Below are 19,462 nucleotides of genomic sequence, written 5' to 3'. Positions count from 1 at the left end.
ACTGTACTGAGCTGCTACAATTTTTTGGTAGAGTGCAGTTACTGTCTTCAGCTCCTTACTGTGTTCTTGGACATATTACCAAAGCAGTGGCTTATAAGACAAAATTAAAAAAATAAGACTTCTTTTTTCAAGAAAATGTCCCTATTGGGTAGCTTTCAACATGGTGTAAAACACGTATGAGATTCTAAAGTATGATTTTTCTCTTATCCAAGAGCTTGTTTAAAACACAATCAAGGAGTAAAGTAATTGTCACATCTAGGGAGTTTTTAGCAAAGCATATTGAATAATCAAGGGAAACAAATTAGTTAAGTGCTGAAGTGACAGTGAGAAAAAGAAGAGTGTCAAATTATCCTTCAGAAAACAGAGTTACACTGACATGGCCTGTGAGCCAAAGCAGCTGCAGGTTACCATAGTTTGGTATCGCATAATGGAGCTTGAGTAGCAATTGTTCCTCTTTTCTGACCACACATGAACAATCCTCAGTGACCCCAAACCATTTTTGAGTTGTCTAAAAATAGATGGGAGTGAAGGTTGTCTCAAATAGTCCCTTCTAGAAATACAGTAAGAGACTGCAAGGCATGGAAAGCTGTTTTAGATTTTCAAATCCAATCTTGGCAAGCAGTTTTGATCATTAGCATTGTCTCTGGTAGGCAGGGAGGCAAAGTAATAGAAATCTTTTTTATTGATTGGGACTGTACTTGAAGAAAGGTGTAATTGCCATCCTAAATTTAATCTTGTAGATACACATCGGGTGCCAATGTTCTCTTTTAGTATTAATGTCTTCCAGGAACTTCTAACAAGCTTCATTTCATATTAACATTGCTAGTTGTGGTCTAGATCACTGTGTATTAGTAAAATATAGCAAGGATTTTTGAAGTCTGGTCCTTTGTCTTGGTGTTTGTAGGAAACTTTCAAGGAGTGTTGAAGGTAATGTGCATTTTAAATCTTTTGCATTTGGGATACTGTTTACACTGGAGCAGCTGGTAACATAAAATGAAACTTCAAAAATAAAGAATAGAAATCATCTATTGGAGAACAGAATACATAGATTTAAAAGCAATTTTTGCTGTATTAGTTAAATGTGAGGGGAAAAATGCTACTCTTAGAAGCAGGGCAAAAGGAAGGATGAGTGTTTCAGTGAATTATAGTAGCTACAGTTTTTCCAAGCTTTTTAAAAAAGCCTTAATTTGAAGTATTCAAGCATGTCACAGACAGGCTTTTTTATTCTTATAAATTAACAGCAAGAGTCAGATCAACTATTGCAAATATTGCACCTAGTTACTGCTACAGTCCCAAAGGTTCAGTCAAAAAAATCCTTGCTTGTATCATTGTTCTCCTACGTTTCTTCAGGAAGAGTGAGGGAATACCAAAACTCCTGCATTTCTCAGTCAAGGCATCCCAGATTTCAGTCTGTATTTGCCCTGAATATTCCAGTGAGACAAACAAAAGGAGAAGATGGATACCCCAGGAGATTTAGGATTTACCTTACTGCACCAGAGTGGTCCAAGTTTAGGACTCTTTTTTCCAATTGAACTTGTTTTTATTCCCTACTTCACACTTCTCCTCTCTCCTATTTTCCCACATCAGTTCATCTGCTCATGATGAAACACATGGCCAGTGGTAGGTGAGACAATGGCAGATTTCTGTAAATCTGAATTTTGTAGATCAAGCTGCAAATTTCTGAGCCCACCTAGATTTTGCAGTATTTTACCAAATACATGATTAGAAGGATGGTTTTCTAAAATGCTTTCAGGGATTTAGGTTGTTTGGCTGGGTGGGGCTTTGTGTGTCCTCAGCATATCAATGGTTTAGTGACCTAGGAAAAGCCTTTCTTTCCCCAGGTGATGCATTGATACTTCCCCAAATAAATGCTGACACATTCAGAACTCAGAAAAGGAAAACATTTGGCTTTAGCAGTTACACAGCAGAAAGAAAAAAAATGTGTTTGTGTTAGTTAAACATGATTAGGCATTTTCACAGGTAGTCACTGAAATATCTCAGTAAAAGCAGGATCTAATTCATTTCTCTCTAGACTATGGCTAAACATACAGTTTATTAAAAAAATCCAAAAAAAAGAGGAAATTCATTTGTGCCATCAAATTTTAATGAAAGCAGAATAACATGGCACTAAATTTTTATTGTAAAGTGGTCTGTACCCTTGTAAAATCCTGTCAGGAGCACTTGTGATGGTGTCACTGCAGCTGCAGATCATAAATTTGAGTCTTGCCATGGACAGGTTTGAAAATAAATGTTGGTTTATTGACATAAAAGAAAGATTTTGGCTTTTTTCTTCATTATTCTGTGTGATTATATAAGGATAAAAGGGAGAGAACTAGCAATTTCTCCACACTGCATCTTCCCAAATGAAAAATGTGCTCGGTCAGATTATCAATACCCAAATGATTGTCTTCATTGTCCTGCTGTTCTCTTCATCCTATTGAGAGCTGCAAAAAAGAAATGAGGATTCAGCTGCTTATGGGACAACAGAAAAAACAGCCTCATGCATGGGGTTTAATGTAAGAAATATTATGTGCAAGTGCTCAAATGATGCATTGTGGTATTTTCTTTGCAATTTATGTAATTCTGGTAAAATCACAGTCCTCCTTTTTTTTTTTTTTTTTTTTTTTTTTTTTTTTTTTTTCCTCCTCCCTACACTTTTCACTTAGCTAACCAAAGGTTTTATTAACCTGGGAATGAAGAACATGTTTTTGAAAGGGCTTAAGCAGCGGAATGATGAATGGAAGTGTTCCCAAAGCATGCAGGTAAAGTGCTATCAGGAGCTGAGGCTGGTTTCTGCTCCATCGCCCCAACAGGAAAATAGCAATATTGCTGCAATGATTCCGCTCAGCCTCTATTATTTGCGGTGGCGCTTGACATTTATGGAGTTGGAATTCAATTTCTTTCATCTAAAGCAGGTGCACCTTAAAAAAAAAAAAAATAAAATCACTCTGCCACTTCTGTATAACACATGGAGATCGTTGGCTTCTTGCCTGAAAGCGTTTCAGGGCACTTATCCCATTTTCATCCAGCAGAAGTTGTCCATGAATATCATCCCATTTTAAATACACCAGCAAATTTGCTTTATCCCAAAGCAAGATAATAGATGATATGAAAAGCTTTATTTTATGCTGGCATATACATTTAAGAACCCATTCTGAAGGGCATTTTTATAGAAATCTCTATTACAAAGCACATAAAGAGGTTGATGTTATTTTATTATTCAGGACAAGAAGAAAGGTGTTTCTTAATCTTGATATATCTGAATTTGATATGACAGGTTGACCTTGATATTAACATCATGTATCCAAATTTTTCTTCCCAGTTTGACTCTAAAATACCCGTCCTTACTTTTGGATAGTGGTATCCAGGCACTATTTGTGACTAGTACATGGCACATTTATTTTCTATTAAAAGATTCCCACAAGTGCCTACTGGGATTTAGAGAGGTTTAGTTAGAATAAGGATTTGAGAAAAAAAAAGTTTGTGCTGTCTGGAAGAGTAATATATGCTTATTGAGTCCAAATAAAAATTGATGTGTGTGTCTGTGTCACATTACACATTTCCATGTGTGTATATACACATTTATATTGAAATGTCTGTCTGGATTTTAGGTGTGCATATTTTTATGTGCAAGTTTATATATGTATATATATTCACAAATAGTCTGACCAGCAGGCATGTGGAGCTCAATACTGCTTGTATTTGACTTTCCCTTTCTCATCTTCTATTACTTCCATTTACTTGTCAAATAATTTACAAAGAGACAAGATGTATTTTCAGAAAACTCCACAGATGACTGGCTTGTACATTGACTGGTGCTGAATGCAGCTTGGATAACTTGAGCACCCTTGATTTGTGGTTTAATGTCTCTTAATGTATAAATGAACTAAGTAATAGTGATGTGAAGGTCACTAGCTGTAGCAAAGGATTGCCTTAATATGAGAAATAGTTTATTAAAGGCACTGTGTATTTTCAGGCTGTACTGAAATCAATAGTGTGTTTAATCTTTGGGAGGTGCTCACTGGGTTCATTCCTGGGAATAGATGGGCAGTTACTGTTCCATTCACTGGTAAATTCCAGAGTTAAAAATAACTTCTGTAAGATTTACCTTTTCCTTAATTATTGTTTTCTGCAACTGGCTGTAGTTCTCAGTACCTTTCTGCCTTAGAATAAATATTCAAGAGACAGACAAGTTTAGCACATTAAGATTTAAACTCTTATTGGGAAGATACACCATCACGATAGCTTGTAATGTAGTATTATGCACCATTTATGTCTAACTAGATAACATTGTTTAACTTAATTCTGTTGGTTTAATTAATGCTATTACTTTAATCCATTTAGGAAGGCAAAAACAACCAGGAAAGCGTGATGGTATCAGTTAGGACAACAGATACAATATCAATTCCAACTTCCCACAAAATTCCCTGTTGTACAAATGGTGCAGAGATTGTCTCAGCCTCTGTTGGGACAAATGCCAAAGTTTTTAACTGTGCTTCCATTGGAAATGAGGTTTGTTTGGCCTGTTTTGTTTGGTCACCCCTAACAGCCCTGAGCAAATGTGCTCTAATGGCAGGTTTGAATGTGAAAGTCAGCATGAGCATTTGTCTTCATGTCTGCTGTGGAACTTGCTAAATTATCTGGATCTCTCCGAGTCAATACAAATTAAAAATACGCACAAGGTTTCTAAGAGAGTGATTGCTATTCTAGCAAGTTCATTAGCCTTCTGAGGAATGCTGTTGGCAGGCTTTGTTTAGCAGAAGTCCAAAACAAAGTAAACCAAAAATGTCACAAAATGAATTGCAAATCAATTGGCAATATAAATGGGAGAAATAGGATGTGGATGAAGAATAATTTAGGGAAATGTATATTGTTCCTCCAGGAATCTTAACTGCACGGATGGGAACAATGCTAAAGATTACAGCAGAGAATGGGGAATAACTTGATTAAACAAATATGGGCCATCCAGGTTTTTCCAAATATACTGGCAAAACCAGGCTCCAGGCACTATTTACTTTGTGGGGAAAAAAAGAAAAAATCAGTGAGGCCTTTTTATTTTTTTTTCCCAGCTCTCTGCTCATATTCACATCAGACAATTTGATTGGATTTGTGACATTTTCAGTATTTCCACAGTAAATAATTCTTGCCCTGCAGATGCATGGTGCAAAGAAAAGAAAAACAAAGGAGAGGGAGGACACAACCAGATGATCTTTAAGGTGCCTTCCAACCTGAACCATTCTGTGAGTCCATGATTCTATTTCCTTAGTGTTTTCAGTCTGTACTCTGAAAAATAAATGCTGAAAATGAATATTTCACTCTAGTTTTATGACAATAAATTGAAGACCAAAAATTAAGTTTAAATGAGGAAATCAATGTCCTAAAGTGGATAAGAAGCAATTACTTTGCACTCTTTTCCCCAGTTAAGTTCAGGTGCAGTCACCTAGAGCATCTCTTGTCAGCTGCTGCTGAAGGGAGGGAAGAGGCTGCTCCTCTCCAATTTAATCCAGGTTTCTTTGAGAAATTTTATGTGTCACTGCTACTATTGTTCCCATTATTTGAAGATTCTTAATAGAAACAGAACAAAGCCTGAGTTTTAACTCCCACAGCAAAATGCAGTGGTAAATCAGCAGGGAGGAGAGAAGGTTGCAGGTGACACAGGCAAGGCTGATGTGCTCAGTGCCTCCTCTTCACTCTCCACAGAAAGGTTAAATGTGCCAAAAGGCTTGACACGATCAGAATTAGCAAGACAACATGAATGCAAGGGAGAACAGGGAAGGAACTGGGAATGTAGATTCAGAAAAGTCTGATTTAAGGTCTGTTTACAAGGTTAAATGGCTGGGCAATAACTGGGATTTGCATTTATGGCACGCTGTCTGCTGAGTATTAACTCCCCATATGGAACATCTCAGCAAACAAGAGGGTCTTTACATGAAGCAGCTTTTGCAGGTCAAGAGATCCTCAGAGTTACCCCAGCATATTTAAAGATGCAGTTTATAAACCAGCAGTGATTTGCTTTGAGAACTCCCAAAGGGTATAAATAGTCCCAATGGGCACAGTACATGTCTTTAGATGAGAAAAAAATAAGGAAAAAAGCAAGGGAATGACAGCCAAAGATTCAGACTGAGCTGGTATCTGGGGAGATGCTAACATAAATTTTTAAACAATCAATTTATAAGCTCCTCAAGCTTAGTGAGGGAGGAAGTCAGTCTGCCCACATGAACAGATGTTTTTCACTTCAGGGAGACTTCTGATATGACTCAGTCATAACAGTAAGTATGATTCATAATAAATCACTAAGGAGCAAGGCCTGTTTGAGAAAACTTTATCAAGGAATAATTTTATCAATAGTCTGTAGCTCCTGATTTTTTTGCTATTCACCACTTTCCTTAATGTCTCAGGCAATGAGATGTCACATTCTTGAACCATGTCACACTCAGAGGCAGTGCAAGCAGGCTTAGAATTAAAAATCTTTTTGATAAATGGGTGAAGCAGCTTGAAATCCATAAGACAAAATTAAGCAAAGAGGATAAAGTTGGTGCTTTGAGAGGAAAAGTCAACTGCACCCATGGCAAATGGGAAGGGAAAGAAGTGATAAGGCGTCAGGCCTATGGGAAAGACAGGACTTGTGCAGGGCTGTGGCAGAAAAATGTAAATCTCTTTGTTTAAATATATTAATTAATCAGAGCCAGGAGCCATTGGGGGGGCAGCTGCTGGGGGCTGGACCCAGCCACAGCACACCAGGAAGGACATGGGGAAACTGGAGTTTGGACAGAGAACAGGGGGTGCAGCTTGGTTGGTTTGGCTCAGGAAAATGGGATAAAATAAGGCAGCAGAGATTGGGGATTCCTTCAGCCATGGAAGTGCTGCCACTGAGAGACCTGAGCTAACCCTCTGCTCAGCAAGGTGGCACCAAGCAGTATCAATTTTACTCACAGCAGATTTGATGTTCAGTGTTAGGAAAGTCAAAACTGTGCTCTAATAATGCAGTTAAATACTTGAACAATGACTATCGTAAACTGTGAGGTTTCCATGACTGACAGGCTTGGAGAAGTTGATTAAAGCTTATACAGATTGTTCATGCCCCCAATCCAGTCTGATAAATGAAGTTTTGGGAGGCTTATCATCCCAAGATTTTTACAGAAATATGTGTATGAATACAGTTTACTATAATCCATGCTACCATGTCACCTTTTCATTCCCATATCTCTCATAGTTTTGACTTTTTGGAGGAGTAGCTCATTTGCTTTCATATAACATAAGCCACGTAATTTATATTAGACACAATGAAATCCATTATTTTAATTACTAACTGAATTTAGCTTTCAGCAAGGCTTGCAGATTGAAGGAAACCTGCTAAGTCCCTTTTATTCAGAACATTTCCTCCTTCACATCAAAGCAATACATGTCCATATCAGAGTGCCCAATCAGGATTTCTGCAGAATAAACCCTGAATCTGAAGAATTCTTAAAACAATGTTAAAAACTGTGAGAATTGTGAGATCACTGCTAGAGAGACGTGTGTTTGCATGTGTCACTGGTAACTTGGCGTTTTGGACATGCATAATTTGCAAAGCCTTTTTTTACTTTCTTTTTCTGTCAGGACTGATTTAATGTGTAATGGTTTATTCATGTGGAAAAGAAAGCCTTGATTTTTATTATTATTTAATATTTTCTTCTAAGTGTAATAGACTTGCACTTCATTTGTGAAGTGATAAATATCATACTTTGCACATTCACAACTAGAATAATTCTTTAAAGCAGTCCTGCTAATCTTGGTCTGATGGATCCAAAAGGTCAACTCTTGACCCAGCAAGGAAAGTCTCCTGAATGAAATCACCTGCAGAGAATAATTCCAGTTTATCTTGCAATATCCCTGCTTTCATTTAGACTTCTTCTGGTAATTATTTGAGAAAATGTGCACCTTAATCTCCTAAACTATGGCCAAACTGTTAAATAGGTTTTTTTATGTATAGAAAATTACATCACTTACTCATCTTATCTACATCAGATGATTTCAGTATTGATGTAGGAGCTGTAGTTTATTAGCAGAATGTACTTGTTAAAAAAATCTACACAGAAGTTTAATTGTGATATTAAATTCTAATTATCATTAACAAAATTAAGTGACTATTTGAATAGAGTTTCATGATTTCTCTTAATATATTATGTAGCTGAAATGAAAATACATTGATTTTTGCCCCTGGCCTTCTAGTACAGGTAAATGATGGGGCAGCCTCCTGTTTTGAGAGCTGGAGATTGGACAGCCAGGACATCTGACAGGGATTGTGTTTGTGGTTTGGACAATGAGTGTGGCTGAAAAACCCCACTGCTGTGATGGCCAGGTCAGGCCCAGCTGTGCAATAGCCTCACAAACCATTCTGGTAGTCAGGCATGTCAGATTGAGGGTAAGGCATAAAATAGGGGGAAAAATTTACCTAGAGCTTGAATACCGGCCTAGTCTTCAGCTGAGCAGTCATTCAACTTCCTTTCAAATATTCTGTGACCTTATTAACCTTCCATAGGGTTAACAAAGCTTTATTCATTTACCTTCAAGCTATTTCAGTTGCATCTGGTTATTTTTGTTGTTACCACAAGGATCAGGGGCTTTGGGCCTTGCCTTCTCCCATGCTGACCCAGCACAGCCACTTGTGCACATTTGGTCTGGTGCATCTCCTCCCAGATTGGCAGTTTTGCTCACAAAGTGCCACAAATGAGAGACAAAATTCTTTAGAAATCCACTTATTCTAAGTCTCATAATAAGCCTGTGAATATTTGGAAATACTGAAAATTAAAGATGGCCTGTCATCGGCTTCTCATGCCTCTGTGTCTCATGTTTACAATTTTTAGTTTTTCCTTTTGTTCCCAATGATGGGGGAAAGAGAAGACTGACAAAGTCATGACCTTGGCTCAGCTGGATCAGTACAAGGCCTAATTCTGAAAGCCAGGATACATTCTGGGCATTGATGGTTGGGCAAGATTTGGTGCCAAATTTGATTTTCTTTTGTTCCAATTAAAATAAATTACAGCTCTTAAAAGAGCTGACCTCGAGCTGAGATGAAAGAATACGTTAAAATATATACTCCCAAAGGTGATTCTATCACAATAAATAAATAAATGGGAGAATTTGGTGAACTTCACACCTCTGGAAACCAAATAAGAGCATGTGATTTCATGGTCATAGTGTTACTAATGAACTACTTATCCCAAGATAAAAAAACCAGAGAAATGTTTTATCTAGAGCACCACTGCATTTATAAAGGCCCATCAATTTGAAGATATTCTGTTAATAAAAGAATCAGTGCTCTGTTATTTTTTAAGAGAGAAAAAAGCAATTAGTCAAATTTCAGCTGGTTTTTCATCCTCATTAGCAACTTCCATTGTTATGACATTGTTTTGGCATAGAGGAAAAAGAACAGCCAATTCAGAGGGCACCAATTCAAGAAGAACACACATCACAGTATTTTAATTAGATCTCATGAGCTAAACCTTCTATAAATATTGCCAGAATATTGTATCCTAGTCTCATGCAGCCAAATTAAGTGCCTTAAAAACTGGTCAGATGTGACTCAACAAGTGGTTCCTTACATTTTCTTGTGTGGCACAGGAGTACAGGAAGCTGCCAACCATGCTGAGCTGAAAATAAAGTAGACTAAATAATAAAATGTCTGTGAACAATAACCTTCATGATGGAGCAGGATGTTCCATCAGATTTAAATTCATTTGCTACATTCCCAAGAGAATTTTTCTTCTTCCTACAGAAAATCAACTTAAAAAAATTAAGAGGCTGAAGGATCAAATTCCACAATTTCAGTTTGTTGCACTTAGGTTCTGATTCTGATTTAAGTTCGTGCAAAGTCTTTGTGCCGAGATCTGAAGTCTCAGAGATAGACCAGGGCAAACTTCTTTAGGAAACACATTGTGGGATCCTCAGGCAGCCAAAAGTGATTGTCAGAGTTATAATAATTGTTATAATGACCTTGGCTGCATAGAATGATCTGGAATTTGTGTTGGGTTTGTTCTGTCAGGTTGTTGTGCCAGTGAGGATTTTTAAAATCTAAATATTTCTAACAAACTTCACAGTGATGGGGCAGAGGAGCAAAGAACCAGGTTTGCTGCCACTCTACACATCTTAAAGATGAGAGTCTGTAACCAGCTTGGCGAAAGAATGTTTTTATGACCAGGTAGTGAGAGCTCATGCTGTGTCAATAGCACTGCCCCAGAGCCTGTCCAGAATGAGAACACTCACAGAGCTGCATGAGATGTGACCTCCAGGTGCTCCTTTGGGAAAAGCCAGCAGTGCCAGTGGCTGTGGGCTGTAGGACTCCAGTGACCTGGAGCTGGGAACTTGCCTTCCTGGTCTATGGGCTCATTGGTACTCCTGCCTCTTTGCAAAGGCAAAAGTGCTGGTTTTTGAAACAAATTTTAAGGAGGAAACTTGGTTTTGTAGGGTGTCTGTTGCAAAAATCTCCCTAAGGTACAGAATAGTGAACTGCAAACCTCAGAATTTCTCCTTTTTCTGAGAGGGCAGGGGGCAAGTTTGAATTCTGAGTGTGGAGGGGGCAGAGGAGGAATGAAATCACACTCAGGCTACAACAGGGAGCTTATCATCTCTGGAGTGCTACTCCAGCTCCTCCAGGAACCTTGAAAGGACAGAATTCCAATTGAAAAATTAGAGTTTGGCTCACTGGAACAAAACCATTTCCCAACAGAGATTGCATTGTACACAGAAAAGGCTCCTTGTGCCCCAGCAAGTTTTGTTCCACAGTATGGTAAGCAGGAAGAGAGAGACCTGTCTGTGTTAATATTATTAGAGAAAGAATTACGTGTATTTTTATTATTTTTTTGATATGAATATTGGCTGCAGAAAAATGGAAGCTGATTTTCCTTTCATCTTGATAGCAGATAAATTAGGAACAGGTAGTGCAAAGAGAAGTGGATTTTCTGCAGATCCCTATGGCATCTGGGGGTGTTCTGGTACACATGGGCATTAGATGAGGTACTAGGATTTTATTTTCTGTCTGTAGTTTTCCTGATTCTCAATGTGTGAAAATAAATTTTTAAAAGGGAAAATATTTCCTCCTTTTTTCATTCTTTTCTTTCTCTCTATCACTCCCTGTTCATCCCCCAGCTTCTTTCTGTAATGCTCAGAAAAACAAGAGCTCAGTTAGGAGAAAAGTTAAAAACATTTTGGAGGAAAATTGGAATTGACATCACAGAGGATAATAACAGAGCTGAAGTTCAAATGAATATTTCATAAATGTATTTACAAGGGATGCTAAGCCACTAAACACTAAAAATGACACCAGCTATGTATGCATTATCCTGCACAGATTCAGCAAAGTCATTTAACAGGCTAAGCTTATGTTAAAATTATAATCAATAAATGCCAATTACAGAAGGAGTTTTATCCCTGCATGTTAAAAGAACAGAGCTATAATTTGCATGCGAATGACATTCTTTTCAAAATTATTTGCTTTTTTTAAGGTTTGGAAGGGTTACAGAGGAAAGCTTGAGGAAATCCTGCCTAGGATGTTGTTCAAGGCAGAGAGAGAGAATGGGAAGAATATTGAGGAAATTATAAGGCCATAAGCTTGACACTTATAACATGCAAATAAAGAGAAGTTATTCTGAAGGGCAATGAGGAGCCAGTATGGGTTCAATAATATTAGAACAGAAGACAGCAGCATGAATTTTAATGATGAACATCCTTCACAACTATAACCTTCTTATACTTTATAATTAATTGTTAGAATTATACCTTGATCCTGCATTCAGAGCCTTGAACAGCAGACCTGTACCCCTGGCCAGAAGCCTCCTGACTTTACTGAGCTGTGTTTTGGGTGTATCTGTCAGGGTGATCAGGTTCTGCTGCCAGATGTTCATTTCTTTGGCTCAATGTTTCCTTCTGAGCCCAAGCAAAAGAGAGATGTGAGTTACCAGCACAGGAGGCAAGGGGAAGCCAGAGGCATAGAGCTTTAAATTGGCGTCTATAATGGAATAGGAATGAAATCGCTGATGGGAAAATATGGTGACCCTCCCTTTCCTCCCTTTCCTCCTTTTTCTCCCTTTCCTCCCTTTCCTCCCAAGTTTTTGGATATTTTTGCAGCCATGGAAGCTAAAAACAGAGTCACACAAAAAAGATTCTAATGGAAGAACCCTACCCTATAAAGCTGCACTTTTCTATAACTGAGATGCTTTGAATATTTCAAATTACTTTTTTTAACCTGTTCTTCCAAAAGGTTATTTCCCTACATTTGCAGTACAGTCTGAAAATTGACCATTATTCCTTAAACTGTGCCCCTCAAAGTCACAGGTATTTATCAAGGCTAACGTGTGTATTCCCCCATACACTTATTTGTTGGGACAAATGACCTATTTTATTGATTCTCTTTCAGAAGCCATTCTGTTCAGTTACAGATGAGTGGGGAAGAAAACTACTCTTTTGACTGACCTCTATATTTACAGTCTGATAAAGGAGGACTATTGTGTTTTATCCATTATCAATGTCTACTGAAAGTCTCTTTTGCTCTTGCCAAGTTCTCTAGTTGCAGCCAGGGACCTGTGAAACTGTAAATAAACTTTCCTGCACAGATGTCTCTGCAATGACATTGTGAGTTTGACTGATTTTAGCATTAAGAAATCATAATTCACTGCATGACATGGAAATGCAATTTCATTGTGCATCGTTGCAAAAGAGACAGAGGTTTTGTCTGTGTGGTTGCATCTCCAAAATGTAGCAGAGCTGCTCCAAATTAGTTATAAGCTCCTTGTTACCTCTGATGTTACAGCCCATTCTAGCTGTCTGAGGCATCTTAAAATTATTTTAGACATAAAATTATTGTGCCTTAAACATTGCCAATCTTCATTGCAATAGAATGGAAAACCTGTTCTAGGATACTGTCAATGGGTTTGAAGGGCTGAAGCCTTTTGGGGCATCACTCGTGGTAGAGATCTCTGTTCCTGGTGAAAGGTGACAAGAAACTCTGAAACATCAGTAATTGAAGTTGTAAATAGTTAAATTATTAGAGAATTAAAAGTAGAGAATGTTTTGCCTTTTTTGTTTTAGTAGAAGACTGAAGAAGGAAAATGTTTAGAGAGGAATTATTGTGGCAGCTGCTGCCTCCAAACATCTTCTTGAATGGTCCATGTGGGCTCAGGCCTGTGTGAGTTAGAAACTGAACAGATGGAGGTGATCTGGGACTCTTATGAAAGATAAATCAAAAACTAGATGTCCAAGATGATTTCTTAGTATTTCTCTATTGTTCCTTTCGTTGGCTTAAGAACCTGCTCTGGCTATCTCAGTATAAAGGATTGCAACAACCTGTTGCATCTGAGAAATGTCCAGAAAATAGTCATGGAAGTCTCTGTGTGTCCTGGGGTTTAGTCACCCTCCTCAATGTGTTAGGAAGCCAGGGAGGAAAAAATGAGGTTCAGGGTGTAGAGGAAACCTGTGTCTGCATTTCCATCATCACCATGCTGATAAGGACAGTCAAGTGAATTCACAGGCTGAAAACAAAGAATGAAGCTGGGATTATCTAACCATCTCCTACCCTTGAAAAAGCCCCTGGGAAACAATGCTGCCCTAATGGATTCTGGATTGCAGAGTGATTGTTGAAAACACCTATACTCTGAATTGTTACTTGTAGAGTGAGATGGAGTATTTGCATTATGAAATGGAAACTATTGAGATTAACAAAATGGAAATTATTGAGATTAACAAAATGGAAACTATTGAGATTAATAATTTAAAACATAGAAATAATACGTAGTATGACTAGTCATTCTAGTATACTAGAATACTAGTAATACATAGTATTCATACATAGTATATTACATAGTATTCATACATAGTATGAATCAAATATTCAAATATATGTAGTTTTGATTTAACTCAATATCATAGAAGACATATGAAATAATATTTTCATATAATGAAAAATAAGTGGCAGCTACTACTTTCTTATCTTTCAATGTGAACATTTTGCTCCATTGCTGAGTTTAATAGCCAGAGTCTGTGGTTAAAGTGGTGCAAATCTAGGTTGAATTCAGCCTTGCTGATGTTACAGTGGAGCACAGAATTTGGGAATACACATCCAAGGAAGACAGGGGCGCTGAGCTCAGGGACACCTCAGGAGCTTAAATGTGACAAAGCAGTTTTGCACAGGGGAGTGGGGTGATGAACCAAAGGGCTCCTTGCCAGAAGCTGGGGGGTTCTGGCAGAGGCTCTGGGTTTGGCCCACGGTCCCTGTGCTGCTGGGAGATGGGACAGAGGCCAAAGCTGTACAAGAGCAGCACAAACACCAACCAGGGGTTGGTCCCAGCCCTGCCAGAGCTGAGGAGGAGGTGAGCAAGGGAGGCAATCAGGAGGCTTCTCATGTTTAGGCAGATAAATACATTTGTTCCACTGAGTCCAGGGTTTGAGGGAATAGCCTCCCATTAAAACATGAAACATGACTCACTTTCAGGGTTACACTTCCATACCTAACATCTGTGAGGATGATGGTTTTCCTGTTCCCCTGCCTCGCTGTGAATACCCTGGAGCAGCATTGTAAGACCTCACCATCTGCTCTCTGACAAAAGTCTTCTCTCCTTCTCTTTAAAAAAGCAGAAATTTGGGGTTGCTGTGGGACCTGGGAGTTTCAGCCAGACCCTTTTGGACAAAAAAAAAAAAAAAATTAACCTCCCGCTATGGGAAGAAGTAGTAAAATCAGAATGACTAGCAGATGAAGGGATTTGGAGCAAAGTTTCAGAGGTTAGATAAATCTATAAAAAAACACCTGGCTTGTGTGTCTGCATAGGACAGCAGAAATTGTTAATGCCAGTCCTACTTGCCTTTCACAGGAGCAAGCACGATTTGTTTATTTATTTTATAAACTGAGTCAAGAATATGCCATCAATAACTTTAAACATTCCCATGTTTGAACTAGAAGACAGCTGGCACAAAGAAACAATTACACAGCCATTGGGAGTTAGCTGACAGAAGATTTCCATAAGTAATTATGCTCTGTGAGTGTGAGGGAAAGGGAGATAAAGGAGATAATGCCCTTTACAGGGGATAATGCCTTGATATTTTCCTCATACCCTTTTGCTGTAAAGCTAATGGCAGCCACAAACTGAAGTGACCCTGGATGTAATTAGCAATTACAGGTCTCTTCCCATTCCAAGTCTTCCAACCCCCCCAAATGGAAATACTTCCAGCCACCTTGGTCACTCTGAACAAGCAGAATTTACAGGGTCAGGCTCTAAGGTTAGCAGACACACAGAATTTCTGTGCTTAATGCCACTTGGGTATAGAGAATGGGTATTCCACTTCCTTTTCTCCTTGACCTCTCCTTTTTACCTTGTATTTCAAATGATTTAATTTAAAAAGTACTTATTTTGTCTGACAGGTTGATGTCAGCATCTATGTGAGAAAAAAGATGAGTCAGGCCTCTTATGTTGAGCCTAGAAATGTCTTTGAAAGCGCCAGTTTTACTGGCAACATAGGACAGTTCTGACAAATCAGAGGAAGGATTTAGGCGCTAATCATGTTAGAGTTGACTTTTACATGTAATAGAATCATGGAATCTTTTAGGTTGGAAAAGACCTTCAAGGTTGACTTTTACACATCATAGAATCATGGAATCTTTTAGATTGGAAAAGACCTTCAAGGTTGATTTTTACATGTAATAGAATCATGGAATCTTTTAGGTTGGAAAAGACCTTCAAGGTTGACTTTTACACAAAATAGAATCATGAAATCCTTTAGGTTGGAAAAGACCTTCAAGATGACCGAGTTCAGGCACAAACCTGACAGAATACACACAGAGGAGAAAATGTAACGTGTAAAAAGCTGAGGTGGTTACAAGGTGCAGGAATGAGGAGCACTCACGGGTCTGGCAGAGCGTTCCCACCCATCCTGCAGGGCACTGGCAGATGTTGGGACCCACACACTCCCCTCCATGGAGACACCTGTGCAGGCAAACAGCTGGGAAGGGACACGGAACAAGTGAGAGCATGCAGGGGATGGGACTGTGTGCTCAAGAGCTGGCTGAGAGGTCACCTGCTAGGCTTTATTCCATGTGGCTCATGTCATGAATGAAATAAAAATTTGAACTTTTTGTGATAAAGTAGATAATTAAATGGAGAAGTGTGTATGTAAAGTTAAGTGTTTGTTAATACAAGCAACTAATTGTAATTGGTTGTATGAGAAACTAATGCTGTTGTGTATTTATGGAGGGGGAGTGGAACCAGGGAAAAGATAAAGTGGCAATCATTGTAAAATGACAAGGAACTTTCTAGAAACATTACCTCATGGAGCACAACCTCCTCTCAAGCCAAGATTGGAGGAAAGGTCAACCAATGAGAAGTGAAAATACCAAAACAATTGGTTCAGAATGATCCAAGCTATAAACCAATTAAAGACAGAAAGAAGGGACCTGTCACAACACAGATCCTGAGTGCCCCAATCAGCTGAGTTGAGGGGTTTTAAAAGGCCTGAGGTCCTGGACACCCAGGTCCTTCCTTGGAGCCAGTTTCCCTGGAAACACCCCTGTACTATAATTATAGTTACCAAGTTGTTGATACAAGTCTCTGGTTTATCCAGGGGCTTTGCTTCCAGTTTTTTGGTTTTGCAATAAACAGGCTTACCTTGTTTTTATGCAACAAGCCTCCTCTTTGTTCTTTAAGAAATTTATTTTTTAAAGTCTGTTCACAACAGGTGACTTCCAAAGGAATGGGTGTGTTCTGTTCATCACATCATCAGTATGACGATCAGGAATCTTTGCTATTTTCTTCTTAAGGAATTTATCTCTGATAACTGTCTACTGTGAGACTTGGCATTTCTAATGCTTAGCTCATCATCAGCTAAGAATAATCTCTCTGTGATATATTAAAGCACTACATATTCCATGTAAAAAGCCAAATATTTTCATGGAAAAGTTTGATATATTTATTGCATATGTTTTTGTTCAGAGATCCTGAAAGAGTGAGTGCATGATCTGGTGTATATGTATGAGAGACACTTCCTTCCTTCAGCATTTCTGAATAAATTATTAATATTATAAATTCAAGCCACTAGTTCTGAAATCATATTTACTAGCAGGACCCAAAGGGTAAAAAGCCAATATTTTAATCTGGTTTACATACAGTATGTCATCTTGATTATAAATTTATTCAGTTTATCTGTCAACTTCATGGTAATGAATAGCCATGTATGGAAAAATATTCCTTGAAAATATTTTAGGGTGAGAGGTTTTTTTTTTAATTACATTTTTATGTAACTGTAGTCAGAGTTACAGGGTAAGAACACGTCATTCTCCAAATGATGCACCGATGACCTTGAAAGTACATCAGTTTGGAAAGCTTTATAGCAGGCTTTAGATAGTTCTGTACTTTGAAATACATGACATTTCTCAGCAGAATATAACAAAATATGTGAAGCTGTTAAAACATAAAATCAATGCTTCAAGTTTAATACTGCAAAAATGAATTTCCATAACAAGATGTATAACAGAGCTGCATGAAGCAGAACCAGGGTTCCCCCACCCAGCTTTTTCTCCTCTGCAAGCATCAAGTGTTTACAGCATTTTGTAGTACCTGTACTTAAAACTGTTATTTCTTCAAACTGCTGAAGTAGCAAAACAGATTCTGTGCTGGTTTTTAGTATTTGAAGATTGCAAATTGCTGTTGAGTGGGCTAATGAATATAAACTTTGATGGGAGCAGGGGTGCTTACGTTTGCTGCAGTGCTTTCCCCTCCAGCCAGACGGGCAGTCACAGACATTGGGGTGGACACATCTCCCCCCATTCACGCATGAGGGCTCACACACACCTGCAGGAACAAACAAAGGAAGAATGTGGGGCTGGGAAATGAGGGAAGACTTCAGTGGTGGCTCACTTGCTTCCTTGCAGATGGTTAGTTGGCTTGTAAGTAAAAACAAGAAACAGAAAAGTGGTTTGGAATTGAGAATCTGAAACACAGAGGTTTGATAGGTGCTAGAAATCCTCATGGGAAATGCTGTGTCATGGGGAAAACGTTTGGTGGCAGATTCTTTTCTGAGAATCTTTGTAATCAGAGTGGCTGAATACAAACATTCTCAGAAAAGCAAGAGACCAGGCCAAAGATTGTGAGAGCTTTCACTTCCATATGAGAAAATTCCTCCTTCATGTTCTCAGACGTTCTTATAGATAAGAAAAGCCTTGATGAGGATGGATTGTTTTCACACAGTTCTGGGTGTGATTTTGCATTCAACCAATCATAAATCCTAAAGTTCTTCCATTGCCCTTTTGAACCATTACTTGTTAAAATACCTTTTTATTCTCTTCTTTGGTACAAATAAGATGTGAGAGCTGAGTTGTTCTTTCAAACACAAGAAGCCAGATGTGTTTTTTGTTGACTTAATGAAAAAATGGAATAGCTAGTTTTCGTGTCTTTGATTAAACTGTAGTTGTCAATGTTGTTTTAGAACATTTAACATAAAAATCTCACATTTCTGGGGGGTCACACAGCCTGCTTTGATGTAGGGAGGTGCCATAGGCAGGTACCCGAATTCCTCCTGTCCTGTCTCTCCTTGCCTGTTAAGGTAAGTGTAGAAGAACCCATCATGGGCTGGGTAATTCAGAAACATGGCAGTACCAGTGTGGTGGGAGTGGGAAAGATTTGCATTTTACATGGAAGGAGGCATTGGATAATTGGGTGGAGTACAAAAAGCTGTGTAACGCAGCAAGTGGCTGCTCTGGGCTAGGAGAGCCAAGTCAGGAGGAGTTTGGCAGTGAAGATATGAGAGCACATTTGTGCCCAAGAGCTCCTGCCATGTCCAGAGCTTTGTTTGCACAGTGGAGCTGGCAGTGACCCCTTCCCACCCGTGGTAATCGGTGCTGTACATCCCTGCCTGCAGGGATGGGAGGCTGTGGGACACCCAGCTCCTCTCAGCAGAGCAGATAAAAGCCAGCAGTGCCTCCATCAGCCCCCAGGTTGTGCTGCCTTTGTGCGCATCAGTGAGTGTGAATGCTGCAGCAATCCTGACTGCACGACTCTGCATGACCACAGTCCCCCCTCAGACCTCTGCTGTAGGAGCTGGAGTCCTGATAGAGCCCCAAAATAGGGGTGATTACTAAAAGACAGCATGCAAAAATGCATTTGCTCTTTCATTTGATTGGAGAATAACCTTTTGTTCCTCTCTCAGGGACGATCAGGCATTTTTAAGCAGGTAGATTTAGGTTACCTAATTATTGCTGTGATGTAGTGTAATATTGCTTTTGTGGCACTTTGTGTGCTGGTCTCTCCCTTCAGCCCACATGCTGCTGCTGCTCTGGCAGCTTTTGGAGCTGTATTGCTGCTCTTGCTTGGCTGCTACATTTGCATTTCATTCTGTGCCAAACCTCCTGGATCCCTCAGCATCCTGACCTGCCCTTAGGCAGGGCAGCCCTGGCCAGGATTGTGGGGGCTGCTTGGACCCCAGCCCTCAAACTGTCATCCTCCAT

The 19,462-nt window shown here is 39.0% G+C and overlaps 1 protein-coding gene across 1 annotated transcript in view; it reads right to left on the bottom strand.

Annotated features, from left to right (window-relative positions):
- Window positions 1-2,237: 2,237 nt before the first annotated feature.
- LOC102068631 (von Willebrand factor D and EGF domain-containing protein) overlaps window positions 2,238-19,462 on the bottom strand; it is a 178,389-nt gene continuing 161,164 nt past the window's right edge. The window contains exons 26-28 of the mRNA XM_074547885.1: window positions 17,715-17,810; window positions 15,871-15,966; window positions 2,238-2,444 (exon numbers count right to left, since the gene is read on the bottom strand). Coding sequence (XP_074403986.1) covers window positions 2,410-2,444; window positions 15,871-15,966; window positions 17,715-17,810 — 227 coding nt within the window. The 3' untranslated portion in view covers window positions 2,238-2,409. The remainder of the gene's footprint in view (window positions 2,445-15,870; window positions 15,967-17,714; window positions 17,811-19,462) is intronic.

Source organism: Zonotrichia albicollis, chromosome 10 (genome assembly GCF_047830755.1).
Source record: "Zonotrichia albicollis isolate bZonAlb1 chromosome 10, bZonAlb1.hap1, whole genome shotgun sequence".
Taxonomy (NCBI): domain Eukaryota; kingdom Metazoa; phylum Chordata; class Aves; order Passeriformes; family Passerellidae; genus Zonotrichia; species Zonotrichia albicollis.
The sequence above is the reverse complement of the archived record's forward strand: the minus strand, read 5'-3'. Positions and strand labels throughout refer to the sequence as shown.